This window comes from Triticum urartu, chromosome 3A (assembly GCF_056163025.1).
Source record: "Triticum urartu cultivar PI428250 chromosome 3A, HENAU_Tu73, whole genome shotgun sequence".
NCBI lineage: Eukaryota > Viridiplantae > Streptophyta > Magnoliopsida > Poales > Poaceae > Triticum > Triticum urartu.
Window position 1 is genome coordinate 181,645,607 of NC_141875.1, and position 21,406 is coordinate 181,667,012.

The 21,406-nt window shown below is 44.1% G+C and overlaps 1 protein-coding gene, 1 non-coding gene and 1 pseudogene across 3 annotated transcripts; all 3 read right to left on the bottom strand.

Annotated features, from left to right (window-relative positions):
* Positions 1-373: 373 nt before the first annotated feature.
* Positions 374-1,132, bottom strand: LOC147979123 (uncharacterized). Its single transcript, XM_087515050.1, has one exon. The coding sequence runs from the start codon at positions 1,130-1,132 to the stop codon at positions 374-376; it is 759 nt and encodes a 252-aa protein (XP_087371176.1).
* A 14,408-nt stretch (positions 1,133-15,540) lies between these two features.
* LOC125549724 (small nucleolar RNA snoR1) lies at positions 15,541-15,636 on the bottom strand. The gene has a single exon (XR_007301450.1). It is a non-coding gene; the product is annotated as a small nucleolar RNA snoR1 (small nucleolar RNA).
* A 1,692-nt stretch (positions 15,637-17,328) lies between these two features.
* LOC125543591 (uncharacterized) lies at positions 17,329-20,184 on the bottom strand (annotated as a pseudogene). Its single transcript, XR_015618524.1, has 2 exons — positions 17,889-20,184; positions 17,329-17,805 (listed from the first exon to the last, which is right to left on the bottom strand). The product of XR_015618524.1 is annotated as an uncharacterized LOC125543591 (transcript).
* Between the last annotated feature and the right edge of the window lie 1,222 nt (positions 20,185-21,406).

The window sequence follows — 21,406 nt, forward strand, 5'->3', positions numbered from 1 at the left end:
TTATCGATAGGGAGTGGTGGCGGTGGATTGTTGTTGTTGTTGTTGTTGTTGTTGCCTTGGTTTTGGATGAGCATTTGCATTAAGGCATTCTGCTGTTGAATCAGCTGGGTGAGCTCCAGCAGGAAAGTGAAACCGGGGTCACGTCTCGGAGGCATCTGGTGTTTTGGAGTGGATGGAATTAGAATAGAACAAGGGTCTAATGAGAAAATAGCACTACCCAAATGAATGCACAATCATAATCACACCAATCATTTATTCATTCAACTCAAACAAGGTTCAAACTCGGATTACAAAATTTCATGACTAATTAGAAATAACGGCCTAACTGATCGACGAAAAATAAAATAACATGGCGGTCGACTAAATGTCTTCATCAATTATCCTTGCGTCCTCTGGTGCGGCATCCTCCGGTGCGGCGTCCTCTGATGCGGCGCCTCCTCTTGCGGCTTCCTTCGATGGAGCTCTCTTCATAATCCTGGTCATTGCTCGCGAGGGGTCCATCATCTCCACTCGGAAAAAGGTCTTCTCCCAGGTCCATCTTCTCCTCCAGTGTGGCAATATATTTATCCCGGTCCTCTATTCTATCCATAAAATGCTTGACTTCTTCATGTTCAAGGAAGTCGGCGCGTGCCTTCTCCTCTAGGTCTAGTTCACAGAACAACAACCTCCTGTGTACCTTCGAGCTTAGACGCGTCTGGATTTCCTGGTTCCTGAGGAGACTCTCCAAGTCTTGGACATATGAAAGAATGGAGTCGTCCTCCACGGTACGGATGATATCTCCATTCCTAGCTCTGCTAGAAATCATGGCGAGGTCTGATGGGTCGAGCTCGGCCCTGTACTCTTCTTGGAGATGTCCAAGTGCACGATAAATCGCCATGTCTCTTCCGAGGATCCAGGTGAAGGCAGTAAACTCAAAGTCGATGGGTTCTGAATGTCCTCCGAAGGTCCTCCCTGGAATGTGCACCTTAATCCTGTAGCGGGTATTCGTCAGAAGTGCATTGGTAGGCTTCCCGATGATTGAGGGCAGGGCAATCTTCAGCTTCTTCATGATCCGAACCAGCTTGCCGAAAAACATCGACTCATCCGGCTGGCAAAACTCCGGTAGCAGAACTGGGGTGAACTCGGCGTCCATCTAGAATGTTGAAAATCGGAGTGAAGTCAGAAATGAACAGGGGAGAATTACGGAATGATAAGGATATAAAATAAAATAGTTTCTTCCTATGGATTTCCGATCCTAGGGGTTACATCCTACGGTCAGCGTGTGCTCTGATACCATCTCTGTAATGACCCGACCCAAAATCGGTCAAGTCTCTATGTAGTTGTACCATCCCAAGAATGCTGGCACACGCAGTACATTGATGAAAAGATTCAAAGTTCAATCACACCTGAATTTATTACACAATTCTCATATCGAGTCTTTATTACATCATAATAAATTCGGCCGAAGGCCAACTCATGAGAAATAAACTAAATAAAGCTGCAGAAGCGTAGACGATAAGCGAGTCCATCCAACTCCATAGGGCAATCACCGAGCATAGATCGTAGCCTCACTCCTGGTCGGAAAACTCCTCTGCAACATGAGACGTTGCAGCCGTGTAGGTCAGCATTTTGAATATGCCGGCAAGTCATAGAGACAACAACAAATAATAATGCTAACACTATATGCAATTTGGCTGTGGGGCTCTAAGTGTTATATTTTTGCGAAAAAGCCAGTTTTTTTCCTACAACAAGGGACTTGATTGCAATTACTACAAAGTGTTGGTTGTTAATGAGATGGTTCCGCCAACCAGTGTCTCATACCTGAAATTATTAATAACCCAACAATTAATTAATTATGTTTAGTGTTGAGATTTTTGAAATACTCCAATTTCCAGATGCTCATTTGTCCGTAACCGGGGACACGACTAATCGATTAGGTTGTTACTCTGCAGAGTCTTGTGCACTTTACCCGCAAGATTCGTTCCCTCCTTTATGTCCTCGCACTGCCTGGTGTTTGAAGACGGGACGAATGAAAACAGGGTTTTCCGTAGAGTTTCTCTAGGCACTGCCGGTGCCCACCATGTCCTACCGTTCTTCTACATCTGCTGGCATCGTCCGTCCAGAGTCATGCCTAAGGTCAACCCAGCCAGAGCCCATAATGGCTTGCGGCTGCACAGGTAAGCTTCCGGTCAGGGGGTATCCATCCGTCTCTTCGTGGCTGGGTGAAGCTTTCCGCAAGATGTCATGGCGCTATGCATCCCGACCATCCGCTGGTTGCTCCAGGGTGCCCGTCAACCGTCCTCCACCCAGTAGTGAATTTGAAGTCCATCTTGAGCTTGAAGTCATGGGGTTGTCATCATCTTGACTCTCACATCTCTCTTATGAATCTCTCAACCAACCCCGTCTACGAGCATAGAAAAATAAACTACATCGTCCCGGGCAATGGTAACAAGGGAATTGGGTTCATCCTACCTCATGATACTACTCAAGAACATAACTTAAAATTCTCCTACTGCATGCATGATGGGGAGGAATAATTCTAATGCAACAAAATCATAGTTATTGTAAAACATGATCCAATGACTTTCCTGGCTGGCGGTCTTCGAAAGCTAGCGACTCGTAATAGCAGGCCTCGCACTCCGGGAATTCTATCGAGTCAAACAATAGCACAAATAAGTACTCCACTAAATAACATAACAATAAGCTAAAGGAAATCACACAAGCACTCAAACCAAAACCAAAGAAAACTCGAGGAAAACAAAATCAAGGTTTCCATCACTTCAAGCAACAACAAAGAAATAGTTTTAGCCTACTAAAACTTTTCTTAACAGAACCAAAACAAGGGTTTTGCTAACTAACATAAAGGAAAACAGCATATAAACTAGGTGCAAAAAGAATCACATCAATAGCTATTATAGAACTCCTATTATGCCTAAAACAAAACTAATAAGAAAATAAAATAAAACTTTTATTTTGCTGTAAATAAATGTTCACCCTCTGTAACTACAGAAAGTAATTCAAAATAAATTATAACAGGGGTAAATTAGAATTCTATAATAACTAGAACAGCAGGAAGCAGTAGCAAGCTAAATAAAACTAGAAAAGCATGATTTCGACTAAAACTAATTTTAATAAAATCTACAAATACCGCAACAAGTTCCTACTGCTTGGCTAGCTCAAAAGTAAGCAGTGGCAAAAAGAATCACCTAAAAATATTAATTCTAGCTCAAATTATAGTAGAAATACTAATCTGACTAAAACTAATATAAAACAATTTTTAAAAACTAAAACATGGCCGAAACTATTTTCTACAAAAACTATAGGAAATTTGCAAACTAGAGCAAAAAGAATCAACTAAAATTCATAAATAACCTAAAAGTTATATATTTTACAAGAATAGAACTATTCTGTTTTAAAAACAGAAACTAAAACTAAAACTAAAAACAAAACAGATGCTACTGGGCATATCTAACGCTCAGGCGAAAACTAAATAAAACGCGCCCGCGGCTAAACAGAATAACCGACCGGTTCGATCAATTGGAATAAACCGTAACTAAACCGGGAAAAGAACGAACTAAAACCGATCTAAACAAATAAATCTAACCCTTCGTGTGATCTAATCTAGGCCGTACATGCGCGATCCAACGGTGGTGGGGGGTTCCGGTGGCTTACAGCGAACTCGACGGCGACGCCGGACAACGGCGGCTCGGGCGGCGACGACGCGGTGGCTCCGGTGGTCCGGGGCGAGGCGGCGGAGTGTTGCGGGGGCGGTGGTGGTCTCAGCGGTGGACGAGGGTGATGGTAGCGAGCGACACAAGCTCGACAGAGCTCCTGGTGAGCTCCAACTCCGGCGATGGGCGGTGATGCTCAAGGCGGCGACTCCGGTGATCCCTGGGAGAAGAGAGGATGTCAAAGAGGTGCGTAATGAAGAGGGCGTCCGTGTGGATGGAAAGAGGGGTCGAGGTGATGCTCATCGGCGTCGGGTGGGGCGGATGAACAGCGGCGGCGGAGCAAGATCGGTTCGGATGGTGGCGGAGCTGTGGTGGGTTTTGGAGTAGGGTTTTAGGGGGGTTCGAGGGAGGAAGGGCGTAGGTATTTATAGGACATCAACCTGAAGGAGGGGAAGGCTTCGGAGCGTGATCCCGGGAAGATCGCGGTGACGGGCGTGCTCCGATTGTGCTCCGGCTTGGCAAGGCATGGAGGAGGGGAAATAACAGGGGCGGGTCCCGCTGTCAGTGAGAGAGGAGGGGGAGAAGCGAGCGGGTGACCGAAGCGGAGGCGACTCGGGCGTGCGGCGCGCTGCGCTGGGCTGGCGGCTCGGCGCTGGCTGGGCTGCGGCTTCGCTGGCTGGGCCGTCGGCCTGGCCAGTTCAGAGGGCTTCTCTTTTTTTTGAAATAAGGCAGAGGAAAAAAATTAAAATAAGAGAAATCTATAATATTTTTATATAGTACATATATATACCAATAAAATCAGAATAATTAATCATACAATGTGAACATTTTTCCAGAGGCAAAACAGAAATTAAAAAAACATTTTCTACAAACTCCAAATAAATTCAAATTTGAATTCAGACTTTTGACAATATTTTTTTCTGACATTTTTTTGGAGTGTCATGTTTACTCCTCTCATACTTTTGCTCAAGTATTTTTGAAATAAAATTTCAAATGCCAATCAAGTCCAAATTCAAGAAAAAAAAACTCAACTGCCTCTGAAATTTTAAATGCCACTCAATTTCAAACAACATGCATAGATGCTTAGCTAATAATTGTAAAACATTCCAAATTGAAAATTTGACATGTTACAAGCCAAATTTTTATTACAAACAAACAAATCAAAGAAAATCAGTGGAAACCGACCAATACATGGGCCAGGCCCATCGAGCGATGTGTTGCGTGGACTTCCCAAGTCGACTTTTAAGCGGGTTTTTTGGGTTTTTTCGAATTTTTGGTTTTCACCGGTTTTCCTTAGCTTTTGGACTCAAAAAAATTGAGAAAAAAATTTGTGCGAAAAAACGCATTTTCTTTATTTTTGCTTCTGCGAAAGACACGGTTTCGTTTCCGCGAGAGGCACAGCCGTGCCACTTGGTTTTGTCCGCAAAAAAGCGAGCTATCGGCGAATAGAACCAGCGACCTCTGGTGCCGAGGCAAGCTGGTATAAGGAACACGCCACACAGCTGGATGTGGTCAACTTCAGTTTTTTTTAATTTTATTCTTTCTTTTCCCCTTTTCCTTTTTATTGTTTTCCTTTTTCATTTTCTGTTTTCTTCTTCTTCCGGGTAGATGAATTGTTTGCGAATAGATGTTTTTTTTTTCAAATTTGATCAACATTTTTTCAAAAGCAATGAACTTTTTTTCAAATAGACATTTTTTTTGCAAAATCAATGAACTTTTTTCAGAGTAGATGAACTTTTTACAAATCTGATGATTTTTGTTCATATTCGGTTAACTTTTTAAAAATTTCACGTATTTATTTCAAAATCGATGAACTTTTTTAAAGCGGCGAACTTTTGTTCAAAATGGATGAACTTTTTTCTTTAAACTGTTAACATTTTTTTATTTCACAATTTTATTTTGTAAGAAACAGAAAAACTGGGCGGGTTTTCTTACCGGATCAACCACAAAAAAAGAGAAAAACTTGGGTTCTAGCTTGAAGCCTATCCAACGAAGCAAGCAATCGAACTCAACAGTAGTGACTGTTTTTGTTATCCCAAGTGAGCGAGCGACCGCACTCGTGGCCCGGCCTCTGTTGGAAAAGACAGTGCCTAAGAGGTGCTTAGGTACGCTTTGGTGCTGGACAGCCAAACGCCTCGTCTAGGCATAAATGGGAGTCTAGACAGGGCAAGCAAGAAATTGTCTATCCAGACAAGAAATGATGCCATATTGTTCTGATATGCTAAACGGGCCACATATCAATGGCAGTACATGGTAGTTAATTTATTTATATGCCCTAAATTACTGTTAATACACATAATAGCCAATATACACCCTGATAGTAAAAACTATATTGCTGCCTAGGTCACACCTATGGCGATGCGCTTAAACACCATCTAGGCACTAGGCAAAAGCCAATCGCCTTGCTTAATCCTACCGCTTTTTTTAACTTTGGGCCCGGCCCATGCCAGCGACGATGCGAGTGCAAACTCGATAACGGGCACCTGCAGCGCTGCATAGGTGCTCCCCTCACCCTCTGGCTTCCCTCACCAGGTCACCCGTCAGCTACTGGTTGACCTTTGAAAAACAAACTTCGGTTTTTTACAGATTAAAAAAGGTGTACATTAAAAAACTGTTTGCATGTTTGAAAAACATTCATGAATTTTAAAAAAAGTTCAGGAAATTGAAGAAATGATCTTAATTTAAAAATAAGCTCACAAATTTGAAAACTATTTATTAAATTTTCAGAAATATAATGATTTTATTTGTTTATTCAATGCATCTACAAAAAGTTGATCACATTGAAAACTCTTCACAAGTTTTAAGAAATTCTTGGATTTAAAAAGTTAACTAGTTTTAAGAGAAGTTTATAAATTTGAGAAATGTCATGAACTTAAAAAAAACCACCACTTATTAAACAAAATCACGAACTAAAGAAATGCTCAGAAATTTGACATTGTTTATAAATTTAAAAACGAGAAGTAAAAAACTAAAAGTAAAACAAGCAAATATACAAAAACTAAAAAACTGCACAAAAGCCTCCTGATTCTTCCCAAAACTGAAACCAGATGAAAGCTAATGGGCTGACCCATTACAAAGTGCTACTTTATGCAAATTATGAAAACTCTGAACAACTTTTGCAAATTATGATTTTTTTGAAGAAACGGAAACATAAATAAAACAAGAAGAAACAAAACATAATCAGAAAAAAAAAAACAAAAAAAAATCACAAAACTTGGTAAAGAGAAAAACCCAATCCAGGAACATTCGAGAAGCTTTCCAAAACCGGGTGGCGCGCGGGTGTAACACGTCGAAATGCAGTGGCCCATCCTAGCTTCAGTAGCTTACGCACTTGTGCGAAACTGCGGCAATTTGCCGCGGCAAGCGAAGAATAGGAAATGGGGTCCTCTTATATGAATCAGTTTTCAAAATTAACAAAACTGTTTGGTTTTTGCGAAATGTAGGGGCGCGACACACAAGAGTTAACGCGACTGGGCCGCCCCACAGAGGCACGAGTGAGTTTGTTCTTTTAGCGCGCAACCTAAAAGTCCTAAAAATGCACTGTGGAGGAGAGGAATCGAACTCACGACCTAATACTCCTAAACGCCCGCTAGTAGCCACTATAACTGATGGCTGTTGGAAATGTATACGAAGCGCAAAATATTTAAGAACACACTACAGCGTCAAGATTTGAGAACATTTTGAAAATTGTGAACAGTTTTGAAATGCTGGATATTTTCCAAATTTTTTTTTTAATGTGAACAACATTTGAAATTGTGAACATTTTGTGAAATATCATACATTTTTAAATCGCTGAAGCATTTAAACTATGAACCCTTTTTGAGAATTTTCAACATTTTGTTTTTGCAAACATGACCAATTTGTTAAAATGGAACATATTTTTGGAAATAGGAACAAAGTTTTAAGTGTGAACTAAATTTTGAAACTCCAAACTTTTTTGAATTTGTAGACATTGATTTAAAAATTGAACGAACTTTGAAATTGGGAACAATTTTTAAAAGAACAAAACAAATTTTGAATGATGGGGGTAGAAAAAATAAATTCCAAACCATTTTAAATTTTAACAATTTAATTTTTTTTTAGCTTTTTTGAATTTACGGGAAAAAAAGAATAGAAAAGGAAACAATAAAGGGGGGGGGGGGGTACAAACAAAACCGGTTACCCGCGGATGTACGACAAGTGGTTAAGTAGATCTGCCAACGGCCCAGCTCATCTTTTGTGCAAAAAGTGCTTACATGGTGTGTGGCATCAAAAGCTGGCTTACTGAAACAACGAGCTTTTTGATTAGTAACCTATTGGCTGACTGTTCAACGAACGCCTTCTTTTGAATAAAGCTTTAAATTTTTTGGAAAAAAAAGACTCTTGTACATTTTGGCTCAGCAAATAGGATATTCCTTTGAAATGTGCCTTTCCATGGGAGCGACTATGTACCGTCGGGATCCTATTTGGCGCGCGACTCACTGGTTAAGTACGGCGCGCACACCCATGCCTTACAGATACAATTATAGGCCAGCCCAACTAACATTTTCCCAGATTTGGAAGGTTCCCCAGGCATTTTTATTTTCTTTTTTTATGTTTTTTCGTTTCATTTTTTCAGATCTTTTCATTTTCGTTCTTTACTTAATGTTTAGATTTCGTTTTTTCTTTTTTCTCCTTTTCATTTTTTTTTCAAACATCTGTTTAAACTTTTGGACACAGCTGTGAACATTCTTATGTAATCTTGAATATTTTCCAAATTAGTGAATATTCTTATGTAATCTTGAATATTTTGTACAAATTCATAAACAGATTTTAAAAATGTTAACAATTTCAAATACGCGAGTATTTGTGTGAACATTTTCTGGATCAACAATTTTTTTTGGAACAGTTTTTTTTAATTGCTTTTTTGTTTGACGGCACATTTTGTAATGCACGAGCATTTTGTGAATGAGCGAACATTTTTTCAATTGATGAACTTTTTTGGTATTCCTATAAATCCCGATCGACACCAAGATCACGCACGCGAGCTCCAATAAGCAATCCACGTACAGTCGGATCCAAATTTCATCGGGAGTAATTAATTAGTCTTCCCCGCCAATTCGGTTTCTGTCACCGTGCTTAGTTCCCACGCTTCCTTACCACTCCGACGCCGAGGCGAGCTCTCCCTCCCGCCACCGCCTCGTGCTAGCTTATACTAGCTTGATAAATAGCATAGCGCCTCCCATCTTCTCATCGTAATCTCCTCGCTGATCGACTCCTCCTCCGCAACCACCACCAAAGAGGCAAAGACCAAGCCATGCCGGCTCTCATGGCGAAGCGCTCTTCCTCGGAGCGGTGCGTGATCCGCCGCGAGCTCCACCGGCGCAGGAAGCTCGCCGCCGCGCCCAAAGGAGGGATCGTCAAGCCGAGGAAGCCGTCGTCCATGACCATGCCGGTGCCACGCCCGCAAGCCGGGGTCGCGACGTCGCCTGCGTCAATCCCGCAGCACGCGCCAGCGGCAGTGGCCACCAAGAAGCAGGTTGCCGCCGTGGCCAAGGAGATCGCCGCGTCTGTGCCGCTGGGACAGGTTGCCAAGAGGTGCACCGCCCCGCCGCGCCGATCCGCGCTCATCCCGGCCGCGTCCAAGATGAAAGTTTCCGCTGTCAAAAGGGCCTCGGGAGTTCCCAGCAACCCCGCGTCACCCTGCCCATCGGATTCAAGTGGAGCTGACACCACGGAGCTATCCGCCACCGCCGGAGCAGCGTGCATCAAGAACATGCCAACCATACCGACCCGGTCGCGCTCTTCGTCGATCAGGGTGAAGAAGGGCATGACGGTGAAGGTGCGCGCGCGCGCCGGGATCCTGCCGACGGGGCACTGCCTCCTGCTCTGGCTCGCCGCCCGCGTCGTCTCCGACGCAGCAGATGACGGGTTCCTCGAAGTGATGTACAACGGCAACTTCCCCCGCGACGACCCCCTCCGAACCGTGCGCGTCGCCATGGACGACGTCAGGAGCATGCCCGCCATCGGCGAGAGTTAGAGCCGGATGGATGGTAAACTACGAGGAGTACAAAGCTGATCATCAATTCAGAGTTTCAGACTGCATGAAGGTGCTGCATCTGCATGATGGAGGCTTTTCAGCTACAGAAGCTTGGGCGGTTTATGAGGAGTGTAGTCATCTGGACAGGAGCTAGATCACCCGGCCGGACTTTATTGTTTCTCGTCTAGTCTAGTAGATGATGTAATCAAACTATATTTGAGAATCAATAAAGCTTCCTGCAATGATGGATTTTTTCCCCTAGAAAAAAAGAGGAGGTTCTATTGTTATGTGAACCTTCGTTACTCATTTACTACCTCTTCTCTGCCAAAATATAAGAACTGGAAAAACAACTTTATTTACGCATACTTGCCGGTGGGGTTTCCACCCTAAGGCAGAGAATGCAAATGAACTTAGCTGCTCAACTTGTCCTAAAGAGATTGTAGAGAATGAAAATTATAGAAGAGTGAAATACTCCATCTATCTCATAATGTAAGATATTTTTTGACTTTAGATAGGAAAGTACTTATTTTTTATATTGGTGATTTAGACATTTAGCTGTCCTCGTGACTTTTGGGCTATGAGCACGGCGAATGAGAATGGGTGGGTCTCCTCAATCCGCCCGACGAGCTGAAAATTAGGGGCTGTTTGGATTGTGACTTTCTTTGTTATATATTGTCACATGATTTTTGCCACATTTGTCTTAGTTGAGTTGCTCATATTGTTAACCACACTTTGGCTTGTCTATGGGAATCTTGCCACACTTTTTGTGTCTATGACATATGGGGTTCACTGCTCATAAAAAAAATCCTTGCCTTAGGTGTGGCTATAGCCAAACACCTACCTAACTTGGTCAAACTTGTCTAAGGTTAGGCGTGGCAAAGTGTGGCAAGGTGTGTCTGGGAACCAAACAACCCCTTAATCTTCCTAAATTGCCCTCAAATCATTGAAATCACTAATTGAGGAGTACTCATTGCAAAGATCACTCCCACATTTCCAGATTGTGACAAATGACGCGTTGTATGTGCACCACTTGTCGCAACCTGGGAGTTTTTCCTTTTTTTTGTAGATTCGTTTATTTAAAACATTTTATCTCTTAAATCGTGCGTCCAAATCTCGAACCGTTTTCATCGTTCGCGTTGAGATCTTCAAAACTAGAACCCATGTTGATAGGTTTTGACGAACTTTTTTTCACGAAAAAAATGGACGAAAAAATGAACCGGGAGCACGGGTTTTTCCCTTTTCGAAAGAGACACGTCCGTGCCTCTCGCGAAAGCACAACCATGCCTCTCACGGAAGAAAAAAACAAAAAACATGTTTTTTTCTCGTTTCCGAGAGGCACGGCCGTGACTCTCGCGAAAGCACAACCATGCGTCTCGCGGAAGCAAAACCGTGCCTCTCTCGGAAGGAAAAAAAACAAAAAACACATTTTGTTTCGTTTCCGAAGAGGCACGGTCGTGACTCTCACGAAAGCACAACCGTGCCTCTCGCGAAAGGTAAAAAATAAAAACACGTTTTTTTTTCGTTTTCGAGAGGCACGGTCGTGACTCTCGCGAAAGCAAAACAGTGCCTCTCGCGAAAGCAAAACCATGACTCTCGCGAAAAAAAAGAAAACGTGTTTTTTCATGTAATTTTTTTTGTTCCAAAAGCTAAGGAAGACAGGTGAAAAACCGAAACGTCGACAAAAACCCGGAAAAAACCATTTAAAAAGCCGAAAACGCGTGCGAAAAAAACAAAATCTGGAGGAAGCGCCCAGAGCGCGACACGTGACGGACGGCTGAGAGCGCGCCAAGTGATGCTGATCGTCGTGAAACTCCCAAAGAAGCGCTCATTAATTAGTTGCTCTCTCAAATCACATATAAGTTCATCTATTTGAAAAAAACAATTACGAATTTGGAAAAAGTAAGTTGAAAAGGATAGAGAAAAGAGAAAAAAAGGAATAAAGAAGTGGTCAAGTTGGTTACGCGTCGACCACTGATAACTTGCGACGTGGGTTTGAATCCTAGCTCGTGCTCTTTTTTGCAGTTTATCTCAAGTTTAGAAAACGGGAAATAAAATAAAATATGGGCCGGCCCGACAAAGACGTGGGAGTAGCCGCTGCAGGCGCCGATTATCGAAAACAGAACGAACCAGCGCCTGCAACGTCAAATAAGAATTGCCTGGACCGTTTATTTATTTTATTCTTATTTATATATTTTTATAAGTTTATATGGCTGAAAAATAATCCCAAAACTGCCTAACAGGCGTGCCTGGCATGCCGCCGAGCCGACCCGCATAGCTTTTGGGTTGTGCCTGGATTAGAGGGGACAACATGTGGGCCGGCACGGCATGGTCAGACTAATAATCATGCCACGGCGGATTGAGCCGTGCCAGGCATGGTTACGATGGGCTGGGCCGTGCTAGGTCGGGCCGGCCCATTTTGCCAGCTCTGGTGTATGCTATACTGCTTACCCAAATCGAGCATTATGCATCTCTCTCGGATGTTGGATCTTTAGGAATAAACTGTCAGTATTCATTACAGGGTACCAAAAAAAGAGCTCCCCAATCAAACAGAACAAATGGGTGAGCCGGTTGGGCACATCGCTCGCATTGGCGCGGACACAGGCTAAACTAGCGACGCAAACGGATGAAAAACATGTCAGTTTGTGTTCCTGGCAGTTGGCCTAACAGAGCCAATCAAGCGATAAGTGCAATCTGCAAAAAGTTAGACGCTGCGTGCGGTGTTTCCTGCAAAATGTATGTAAAAACATCTTTTTTGCGAGTGTGGTGGTTTTATTGCATTTAATTCGCCATGGCAGCAGTTGGGTGATGTGGATGAACGAAATGTGATGGCAGACACCATATGACTATGGCGGAGAAAGTGTGTGGAGGAGCCGGTGCCGCCGTTGCTGGTGTAGGATCGGCGTCGCCGGCGAGGCCACGGAGGAGACGAGTCAAGGTGAGGAGGCTGGCGTCCATGTATGTACATTGCCACACGGGCGGCGTCCCGACGCCCTGATGACGCACGCGATCGAGCTCATCGGGCCATTGAGCTGATCAGAGCGTCGAATCCGGTAGTCAATCGGCGCCTTGATAAGCAATCTACGTACGTGCGTGCAGTCCAATCCGAATACCACCAGATATCTAATCCGGTGGCAACCAGTCTTCCCCGCCATTGCCATTGCTTAGTTCCTACGCCTCCGGTCAGTCCCACTCCGATGACAATATGGCGAGGCCACCGCCTCGTGCGAGCTTGATATATAGCACAGGGCCCCTCCTCTTTTCATCGCAATCTTCTCGCCGATCAACTCCTCCGCAACCACAACCACCACCAAAGAGGTAAAGACCAGGCCATGCCGGCTCTTACGGCGAAGCGAGCGTCCTCGGAGCGGTGCGCGATCCGCCGCGAGCTCCACCGGCGCAGGAAGCTCGCCGCCGCGCCCAAAGGCGGGATCATCAGCAAGGACGCGTCGATCCAGAGCCAGAGCAAGCCGTCGTCCCTGCACGCGCGGGGCGGAGTGGCCATGCCGACCGCGCCGGCTCCATCTGGAGCTGCCACCATGGAGACGTCGACCCAAGAAACGACATCAAGGGCAGAGCACGTCAAGAAGAAGATGCCATCTTCGTCGTCGATCCGGGTGAAGAAGGGCATGACGGTGAAGGTGCGCACGCGCGCCGGGATCCTGCCGACGGGGCACTGCCTCCTGCTCTGGCTCGCCGCCCGCGTCGTCTCCGACGCAGCAGATGACGACGGCTACATCCAAGTGATGTACAACGGCAACTTCCCCCGCGACGACCCCCTCCGAACAGTACGCGTCGCCATGGACGACGTCAGGAGCATGCCCGCCATCGTCGAGAGCTAGAGTCGCTCAAGCAAGGGCGCTCAAGGATGTCCTCGCTCGCTAGCTGCTCTTTGTAAACCACACGTGATGCATCGAGCTACTGCAGAAGCAAGGATGGATGGCCAAATTGGGTGTACACAATGCACCAATTCAGAGTGTCAGACTGCATGGAAGGGGGACTGCCTCGTGCACTGTCATAGAGAGTAATACTGTAGCCCGTTCGTTAGCTGCCAATGTCGAGGGATACCAGACTTGTATCTGGATTCTGGACAGGAGATCCCCTGGACTATATTGCTTCTGCAATCTAGTAGCTGATGTAATGAAACTATATTTGAGAATCAATAAAGCTGCCATGACTGCTTTCCCTCCAAAAAGTAGAGGAGAATCTATTGTTATGTGAACCTTCGTCAGTCATTTACAGTAGGAGTACAATTTTGTCTACATGCTGGGCGGTGGGTGTTTCCATCCTAGCTAGTGTAGAAAATGCAAATGAAACTAGCTCCTCAACAGGTTCTAAACACAAGGTTTAATATACATTTCCGTTTGCTACCCGATTTGTAGCAGTGATCGGTTGGCAAGGCATAAAATAAATCAAGTTAACTATTTACAGCCTCTTTGTGATGAACTGGCAAACTATAAGTGCCACCAGCTTTACTTAAGAAGAGTACCTGCTTTCATGATCTTGTGTTGTCACTGACTAAGTGACCATGCTATTGGTCCGGGCATTTATATGCGATGGCATGATCATCGACTTTCTAATGAGAGTTGCAGAAAATGTATATGTTATAGGTTGTGATTTAGCTATCCTCATGACTTTGGCAGTACAAACCTAGCATGCCTGTATTTTCAGCATTTTCGCACGTCTTCAGATTATTTGCTGTTTCTATAGTTACAGTTATGATGTGCTACCATTTGCTCAAATAAAGTGTGCCTGTAAATATTACCTACAGATATCATGTAAGCATGCATCAACCCCCTGTGCATGCTGAGCTCTATAAAAGGTTAATAATGTAACAATAGCTTCTTTTCAGGGTTTAAGCAGCATGAAGAACTTGTTCCAGTGTCCCAAGCAGCCAACATTTTGCCGCAGACGACATTTTTTGCTGGCAGCTTGGAATAAGCTGCAGAGGATTCAGGACGGGACTTAGTTTTCTGTTTAACTCAAATGATGTCATGATTTTTCAACATAACTTGCCTGTATATTCTTGTTTGGGAGCCTGCTCTACATGAGCAACAAGAACACAGAGAAGGTACATACTCCACAGTTACATATGACACAAAGAACTTGCTGGAGATATCCATCAAGTTCAGAACTTTCTGGCAACATTACCCCACATCTTTTCCATAACGAAATATCACAAGGCATCACAGAATAGATTGGTCAGAATAAATTGCCTTGCATATGACAAGCATAGGTTACATAATTTGATAAAAATAAATTCGTTCAAAAGTAATTCACATGGCATGGCTTTGACAGTATATGTAGATTATTTCCGGCTAAATGTCCTCACGTCTCTGAAACAAAATGATCGAAATGCACGAGGTAACATGATAGCTTCATCTAAATAAACTGGCCAGAAATAAATATCTCGAGGACAACAATATCTCTCGAAACAGCAGAGGTTATTTCATCGACACTTCAGGTTTGTGTATTGTCGATTCTTCTTAGCTCTCGCATCAAATCAGTAGCATCCTAGCAAAACTTGGACAAGTAAAAGAACTGGAAAGAGCTGAATCTTCTTCACGTGCCTCCGTCCAGTGCATAAGAATTGAAAATGAACCACATTTTTCAGATATACACAATAGTTGCAAGGGCTTTCAGGAAAATAAACAACTTGTTTGTTCTTCAATCTCTCTCACAAGTAGCATGAAATAAGTAGCATACAAACACATGAAAGAAGGACAATGATGTTTCTATCTCAAAATCTATACTGCAATAAGAAAACAGACACGTGCATGAATGCATTATCCACTGTTGGCCAAACTTATGGCCATCTTAAAGATGGACAGAAACAACACCACAAGAAAATGGAAGTAGCAGCAGACCAGGATCATCAGATAAATGATAAACAAGAGCTCAGAGGGTTGTTAATCTGCTCATGGAAGGGACAACAGGGCAAGTTCCTTCTCATACAAGAGGTGTCAGAACTAAGCAATGCTCAACATGGCCACGACCACCTTACTAACAACACTACAAACTCAAGAAACCCAAGCAAGGAATAAAATTCCGATATTGGTAAAACAAGCATTTAAGAAACCCAATTATCCAAGTGTTCATTTTACAAACATAAGTATAGTCTTTGGTACAGATGTTAAGAAAAGATTGTTAAATGCTGAATCGTAATCCATGGATAATTGCCTTCCAAGTAGATACCAAAGATGACACGCTAACCAAATCTGAACATAGATACATGAAGAAAAAAAATCAAGTGGGACCTCAGGAGCCATTCTACATCCAATTTTTTCCTAGCGCATCATTGAACATCTGAAACTTACCAGATCAACTTCAGAAAAAAAAAACGGATAGGCAAATCAAATATGCAATACAGTTGCAGTGCAACTAAACCTGTCTCAATCCCAACCAAACACAACCAAATTTAAGCAGGGGGTGGACACAGACTTACTAACCAGAATTCAGCTAGCAGTGCACTAACTTGCAAGTGTTAATAGCTATAAAAACTGGAACATGCATTTCTATCCATAAGCTGTCAAATATCATCAGAAGATAACAGACACGGTCAACTACATTATACAGGTTGACCATAGCTTATTTAACACTTGTCCGAGCTGCAAAACTCAGATTTTAACTAACAAAAATGCACAAAACTAAGAGGAATAACTGCTAGAATTCAGTTCATATACCTGAGGCTAGCAATCATGGAAGAAACAATGACTGAACGTACATTTCATCCTCTATTCTTTGCTAGCAATCATGTTCAAACGCAGTATCTGCTCATACCTTGCTCGAAAATAGCACCTGACAAGCCACGGAGGAGATTTGTCGTATGGGATTGCATTCCATGGTTGCAAGCCCCACGGATTTCATCATTTCTATAATAAGGTGTTCTGTCTTTTCATTTCTTCTCGTGTAATTGTTCAACCAGTTCTCTTCTTTGACCTCACGTGATATATCAGTCCTCATACCTGATAGCAACGGTTCTGGGCAATTATCTCCTGAATCCATGATTGCATCTTCATGAAAAATCAACAGCCTACATCGTGTGAAGATAATGGCATAGGTAGTTACAGAACCTACAAAAATAAACTGAAAATTTTACACCGTGCAGAACAAAGAGTAACATCAAAGCCATATATACAATGAGAAAAACGCTATGGAAATTTGCAACTAATAAACAAAATCATGAATGAATACAAACCATAAATAAAACCCACAACAACTGAATAAAAGCAGTCAGCAACAGGATAACTGGCATCACATAGAATTTTGCAGATGTGATGTTCCACTCCAGGTAGAATGTGCCCATTTGCCATGTATAACAAGTTCAGTTGAAGGTCGACCTGCCGGTTCAACTTTCAAGTATTACTGTTCTTCTGTAACTTGGAAGTCCAGTTATTCAAGGATACATCAGGCTACTTTCTCTGCGACTCCCAAAGGGACCCAAGTTCTGATACTTGAGACCCAAGGGATTTTTTAAATATAGTTTCTCTGCATTTCCCTGAGGAACCCAAGTTCTGAAACTTCAGATTCCATCTGCTGTTTGTAGTTCTCCATAGCAGAAGAAGTACACAAGAAAAGAGTACATGTCTATCCATTCTATTCTACCTATTTGATTACTTTGTCTCATTGTTTGATGTAGCTTTCTGCTACTTAATCCACTACTCATCAGGGAAGATTTAGTCAGAATAACCCCATAACATGGTATCCATGAAATAGCCAAACAGGTCAGAAACATGGGCAGTCAAGAATAAGAACAAACTCTTATACCTTTCACCAGCCAAACTTGAGTTTTACCCAACGTTTACGAGTCGACGAGTCGATGAGTCGTTCGAAGGTTGAGACTCATAGACTAATCGTGACTAGTCTAGACTACTGCTGGACTAGTCGACATGGTACTGTAGTTCACAACTGCAGTAGTCAATTACCAAAACCTAGTATTAATATGTAATAGTATATACTATAGGAAGTGCATTGGAGCGTCAATTTGTCCTGCAGATTAGGCCAGTAAGCATATTTCCATGTTGGGCCTTGCTCCTAGTTGGCTTCTTGCAGGATCCTTCCATGGATCATATTGCTCATTGGCCTGAGCTGCAGCTGCTGAAACAATACTTGAGATATTTCCGGCGTAGACATTGCACTTCAGACCTAAGGATCTTGAAACTGAAGCAAACAAAACGAAATAAGGAAGAGGGCAGGGGGTAAAAATCGAATCGAAGAAGGGAAGAAGAGAAGGGAGAAATTACTTTGCTAGTATGCTTGCTTGCTTACTGCAACCTGAGGGACGAGCGGATCCAGTAGCCAGAAGGCAGCAGAGGGAGGGAGACCGTAGGGACAGATCTAGGGAGAGCAGAAGCAGTGGAGGGAGAGGGCCAGAGCAGAGGAGTGCAGATCCATGGAGAGCAGAAGCAATGAAGGGAAAGGGGCAGGGTGGCTGGCTCACTTATCCCCTCCCAATCCCTAAAAAAAAATTGAGTCGAACGACTCAAGGTGCACGACTAGTCTAGTCTAGTCTACGACTAGTCCTTCGACTCCTCGACTCGGCGAACTAGTCTACACGAGATTTCTAGTCGACACCCAGAATGCGACTCATAGACTAGTCTAGCGACTAGTCTCGACTAGTCTAGCGACTAGTCTCGACTAGTCCCTCGACTCGTAATCAATGGTTTTACCTTGCCAATTTTTTTTTTGCAGAATGCAAATGAGGGTACTTTTGAACCCGTATGGAACTGATGAGCATACCAAATAGTTGTGTGCCAACAAAGTATGTTCATCACAAGTGCCAACCGTTAGCACGACAATAGTTGCGTGAATTAGCAAGTGTGCGTCCATGTTTGATTTTCTTTGACAAATTGTAAGCAGTCTCCACTTTGTCCATCTCCAGCAGCCTGTTGTTCAGTTTGCTATACACAACTCTCCCTAGACAGAAGCCTTTCCTAAGTGATTCCTCCACCACGGAAACAGCAGCATCAACCTTACCCACATTGCAAAGCCCATTTACAATAAACTCGTAGATTTCTTTATCGGAAGGATACCCGCTCTCTTGCATCTCCTCCCAAATCTTTAACACTGTCCCGCTGTTCCCAAACCTGGCAAGCCTTTCAAGCAGAAGCTTATATGCTTTCAGGGATATTGTACAACCAGCCTTCCTACTCTTTTGGTAGATCATCAGAGCAGCGTGAGGGGGGCCAAACGTGCAAAGCGGCTCGATGAATGATGTAATTACGCCTGTATCTGGCAGAACTCCTTGAGCCAACATTTCATCAAACATTTGAAGTGCATCAGCCACCCTGCGCGTTTTCAAAAGGGCTCCAATCATCTTGCAGTATGTGTCACTGTTTGGAGGACAATTATTTTCCACCATATCCTTGTAATAACTGATGGACCTGTCCAAATCACACAGTGAGATAAAATTGAAAACCAGTGCATTGTAGGCCATTGTACTTGGACCATATCCCTCTTGAACCATTTTCTCAAACACCCTGAGTGCCTCCTCGGCCTGCCCTCCCCAGTGCCTCGATGAGATGGCAATGCGAAACATCATCCGGCACTAGCCCATCCTCCAGCATCATTGCCCAGAAATGCTCCAGCTTATCAACCCTCCCAAACCTAGCCCAGCCGCCAAGCACGTCATTGTACACTTGCTTATCAAGAACGAAAGGTTGTCCATGGGCGGCTTGTATCAGCGAGCTAGCGACCCCAACATGTGACCTCCGGCAGAGACATTCGATGAGAGCAGAGAAGGCCTCCTTTCTGTGGCAAGTTTGCTCGATTCCTATCCCCAGTTGGTCGCTCTGGAGCAGTTGGACGGCCTTGTTGACCTGCCTGGCGGCAACCAGGGTATCCATGATGATCTGCAGCGTGATTAGGTCCGGCAAGATGCCGTTTTTCCGCATTACCTCCACGGCAGGCTCGACGAAGGTGAAGAACTTCCTCCTGCCCAGAGCCCTGATGACGATGTTGCAGGTCTGCACGGAAGGGGGGAGCTTGGCGCTGGAGATGGCCCAGTCGAAGAGGCCGACGGTGGCGGAACCGCTGAGGTTGCCGCGGCTGACCACATCGGAGAGAACCTCCGGGGAGAGGGCGTCGAGCCCCGTGGAGGAGAGGGCTCGGTGGAGGGCGGCGCGGCCGGGGGGTTTCTGGAGGAAGACCCCGCGGAGGCGGTCCGCCAGGGACAGGAGGGTGGTAGTGGGAGGAGGAGGAGGGGGATGAGCTGCTACAGGATCGGGATTGTGGCAAACGGGGTGAAGGGGAGTGGGGGTTGGTGCTGATTTGGTGGGGTTCGTAGCGGAGAGGAGGCGGATGGAGGAGACGACCATGTCGGCGGCGGAGGTGGAATAGCTGAGGCTACGACGGAGGAGGAGGTGGGCCATTCGGAGGCTCACCGGATCAATAGTTTGGCAGACTCGCTGTTGTGGCGTCCGGCAGCAGAGGCGGAACGGGATCCTCTGCAGAGGGTGACTTGCCGCAAAGCTCTTTTTACCGGAGCCGGTACCTACCGGTGCAGCATCCAGCATAGACGATTGGTGCATGCATGGTCTCATCTTACAATTGGAGTTAAAAGCATCAGGAGTTCTACAACTTACTCTTAATGTGATGGTTTGGTCCTAGAGCTTGCATTTTGACTTTACCCAGTTCCAGAATTTGCATCAGATGTGCAAATTTAGTCATGACCAATGAGAGAGTACCATGTGAACGCGTGGGTGCCGACCCGGTCAGCACTCGGCATTTTGCAAAGAGGCCCCTGCCATTGCTTCGAATCTACCCGCACTACACACGAAAACTTATCACAAGATTTCTCCCCCAAAAAATTCACACCATCACTCCAGCCACAAATTGCAAACGAATTCCTATTTCCATCCCAAGACCTGAAAGCGTGCTAGCTAGCTACTCTTTGGGTGGTCATCTAGTTAATCTCAACACATGTAATTGTAATGTTGATTTAAACCCCGGTTTTATTTAGCTTGGGTACTACTTCCTTCATCTCATAATACACTAGTATAAAAACGTTTTTGTATTATGGGACGGAGTACTTAATTATGGGACGGAGGGAGTACTTACATTATGGATTATGGGATGGAGTACTTAATTATGGGATGGAGGGAGTACTTAACTTAAAGAGTCAAAGTGCTAGTATTTGCTTGCGTATATAAACATCAAGCTATCTTTTCTACTTCCTTTGTTTCTAAATATAAACTATTTTAGAGATTTTAATACGGAATACATATGGATGTATATAGACATATTTTAGAGCGTAGATTCATTCATTTTGCTCCGTATGCAGTTCATACTGGAATCTCTAAAAGGTCTTATATTTAGAAATGAAGGGAATCTATTCTCTTCTTTCCCCTGAATGATGGATCATCACTGCCCAAATTAGCTGTTCATCAAAATAAAAATTGCTGAGTTTGCTCTGTAAACAGAAACAATACTGGGATGAAATTTGGGCAGCCCTATGTATGTTGATGAAATGCTACTGCTGCTGCCCCTGTGACGGCGTGTGATGGCTAAGGAAGATGGTTGTCCTGCCGCCATAACCCCGCCCGGGAGGGCAGGCTGCCCCTGCTGTTGCTCTTTCCCAATCGTCCTCACGGCCATGGTGATTTCGCCCGTCGCCCGTCGCCCGTCGGGCACAACACCACCATGGTGCTCACAATCACCCTGTACATTTCACTTGAATATTCATGTACTTCACTTGAAACTCAAAAACAGAACATTCATCTAGCAACTACTCCCTCTGAAGATGAGCTTTTATCAGTGTTAT

Excerpts from the sequence above, each read along its gene's own strand:
- LOC147979123 (XM_087515050.1), bottom strand. The coding sequence starts at position 1,132 with ATGGACGCCGAGTTCACCCCAGTTCTGCTACCGGAGTTTTGCCAGCCG.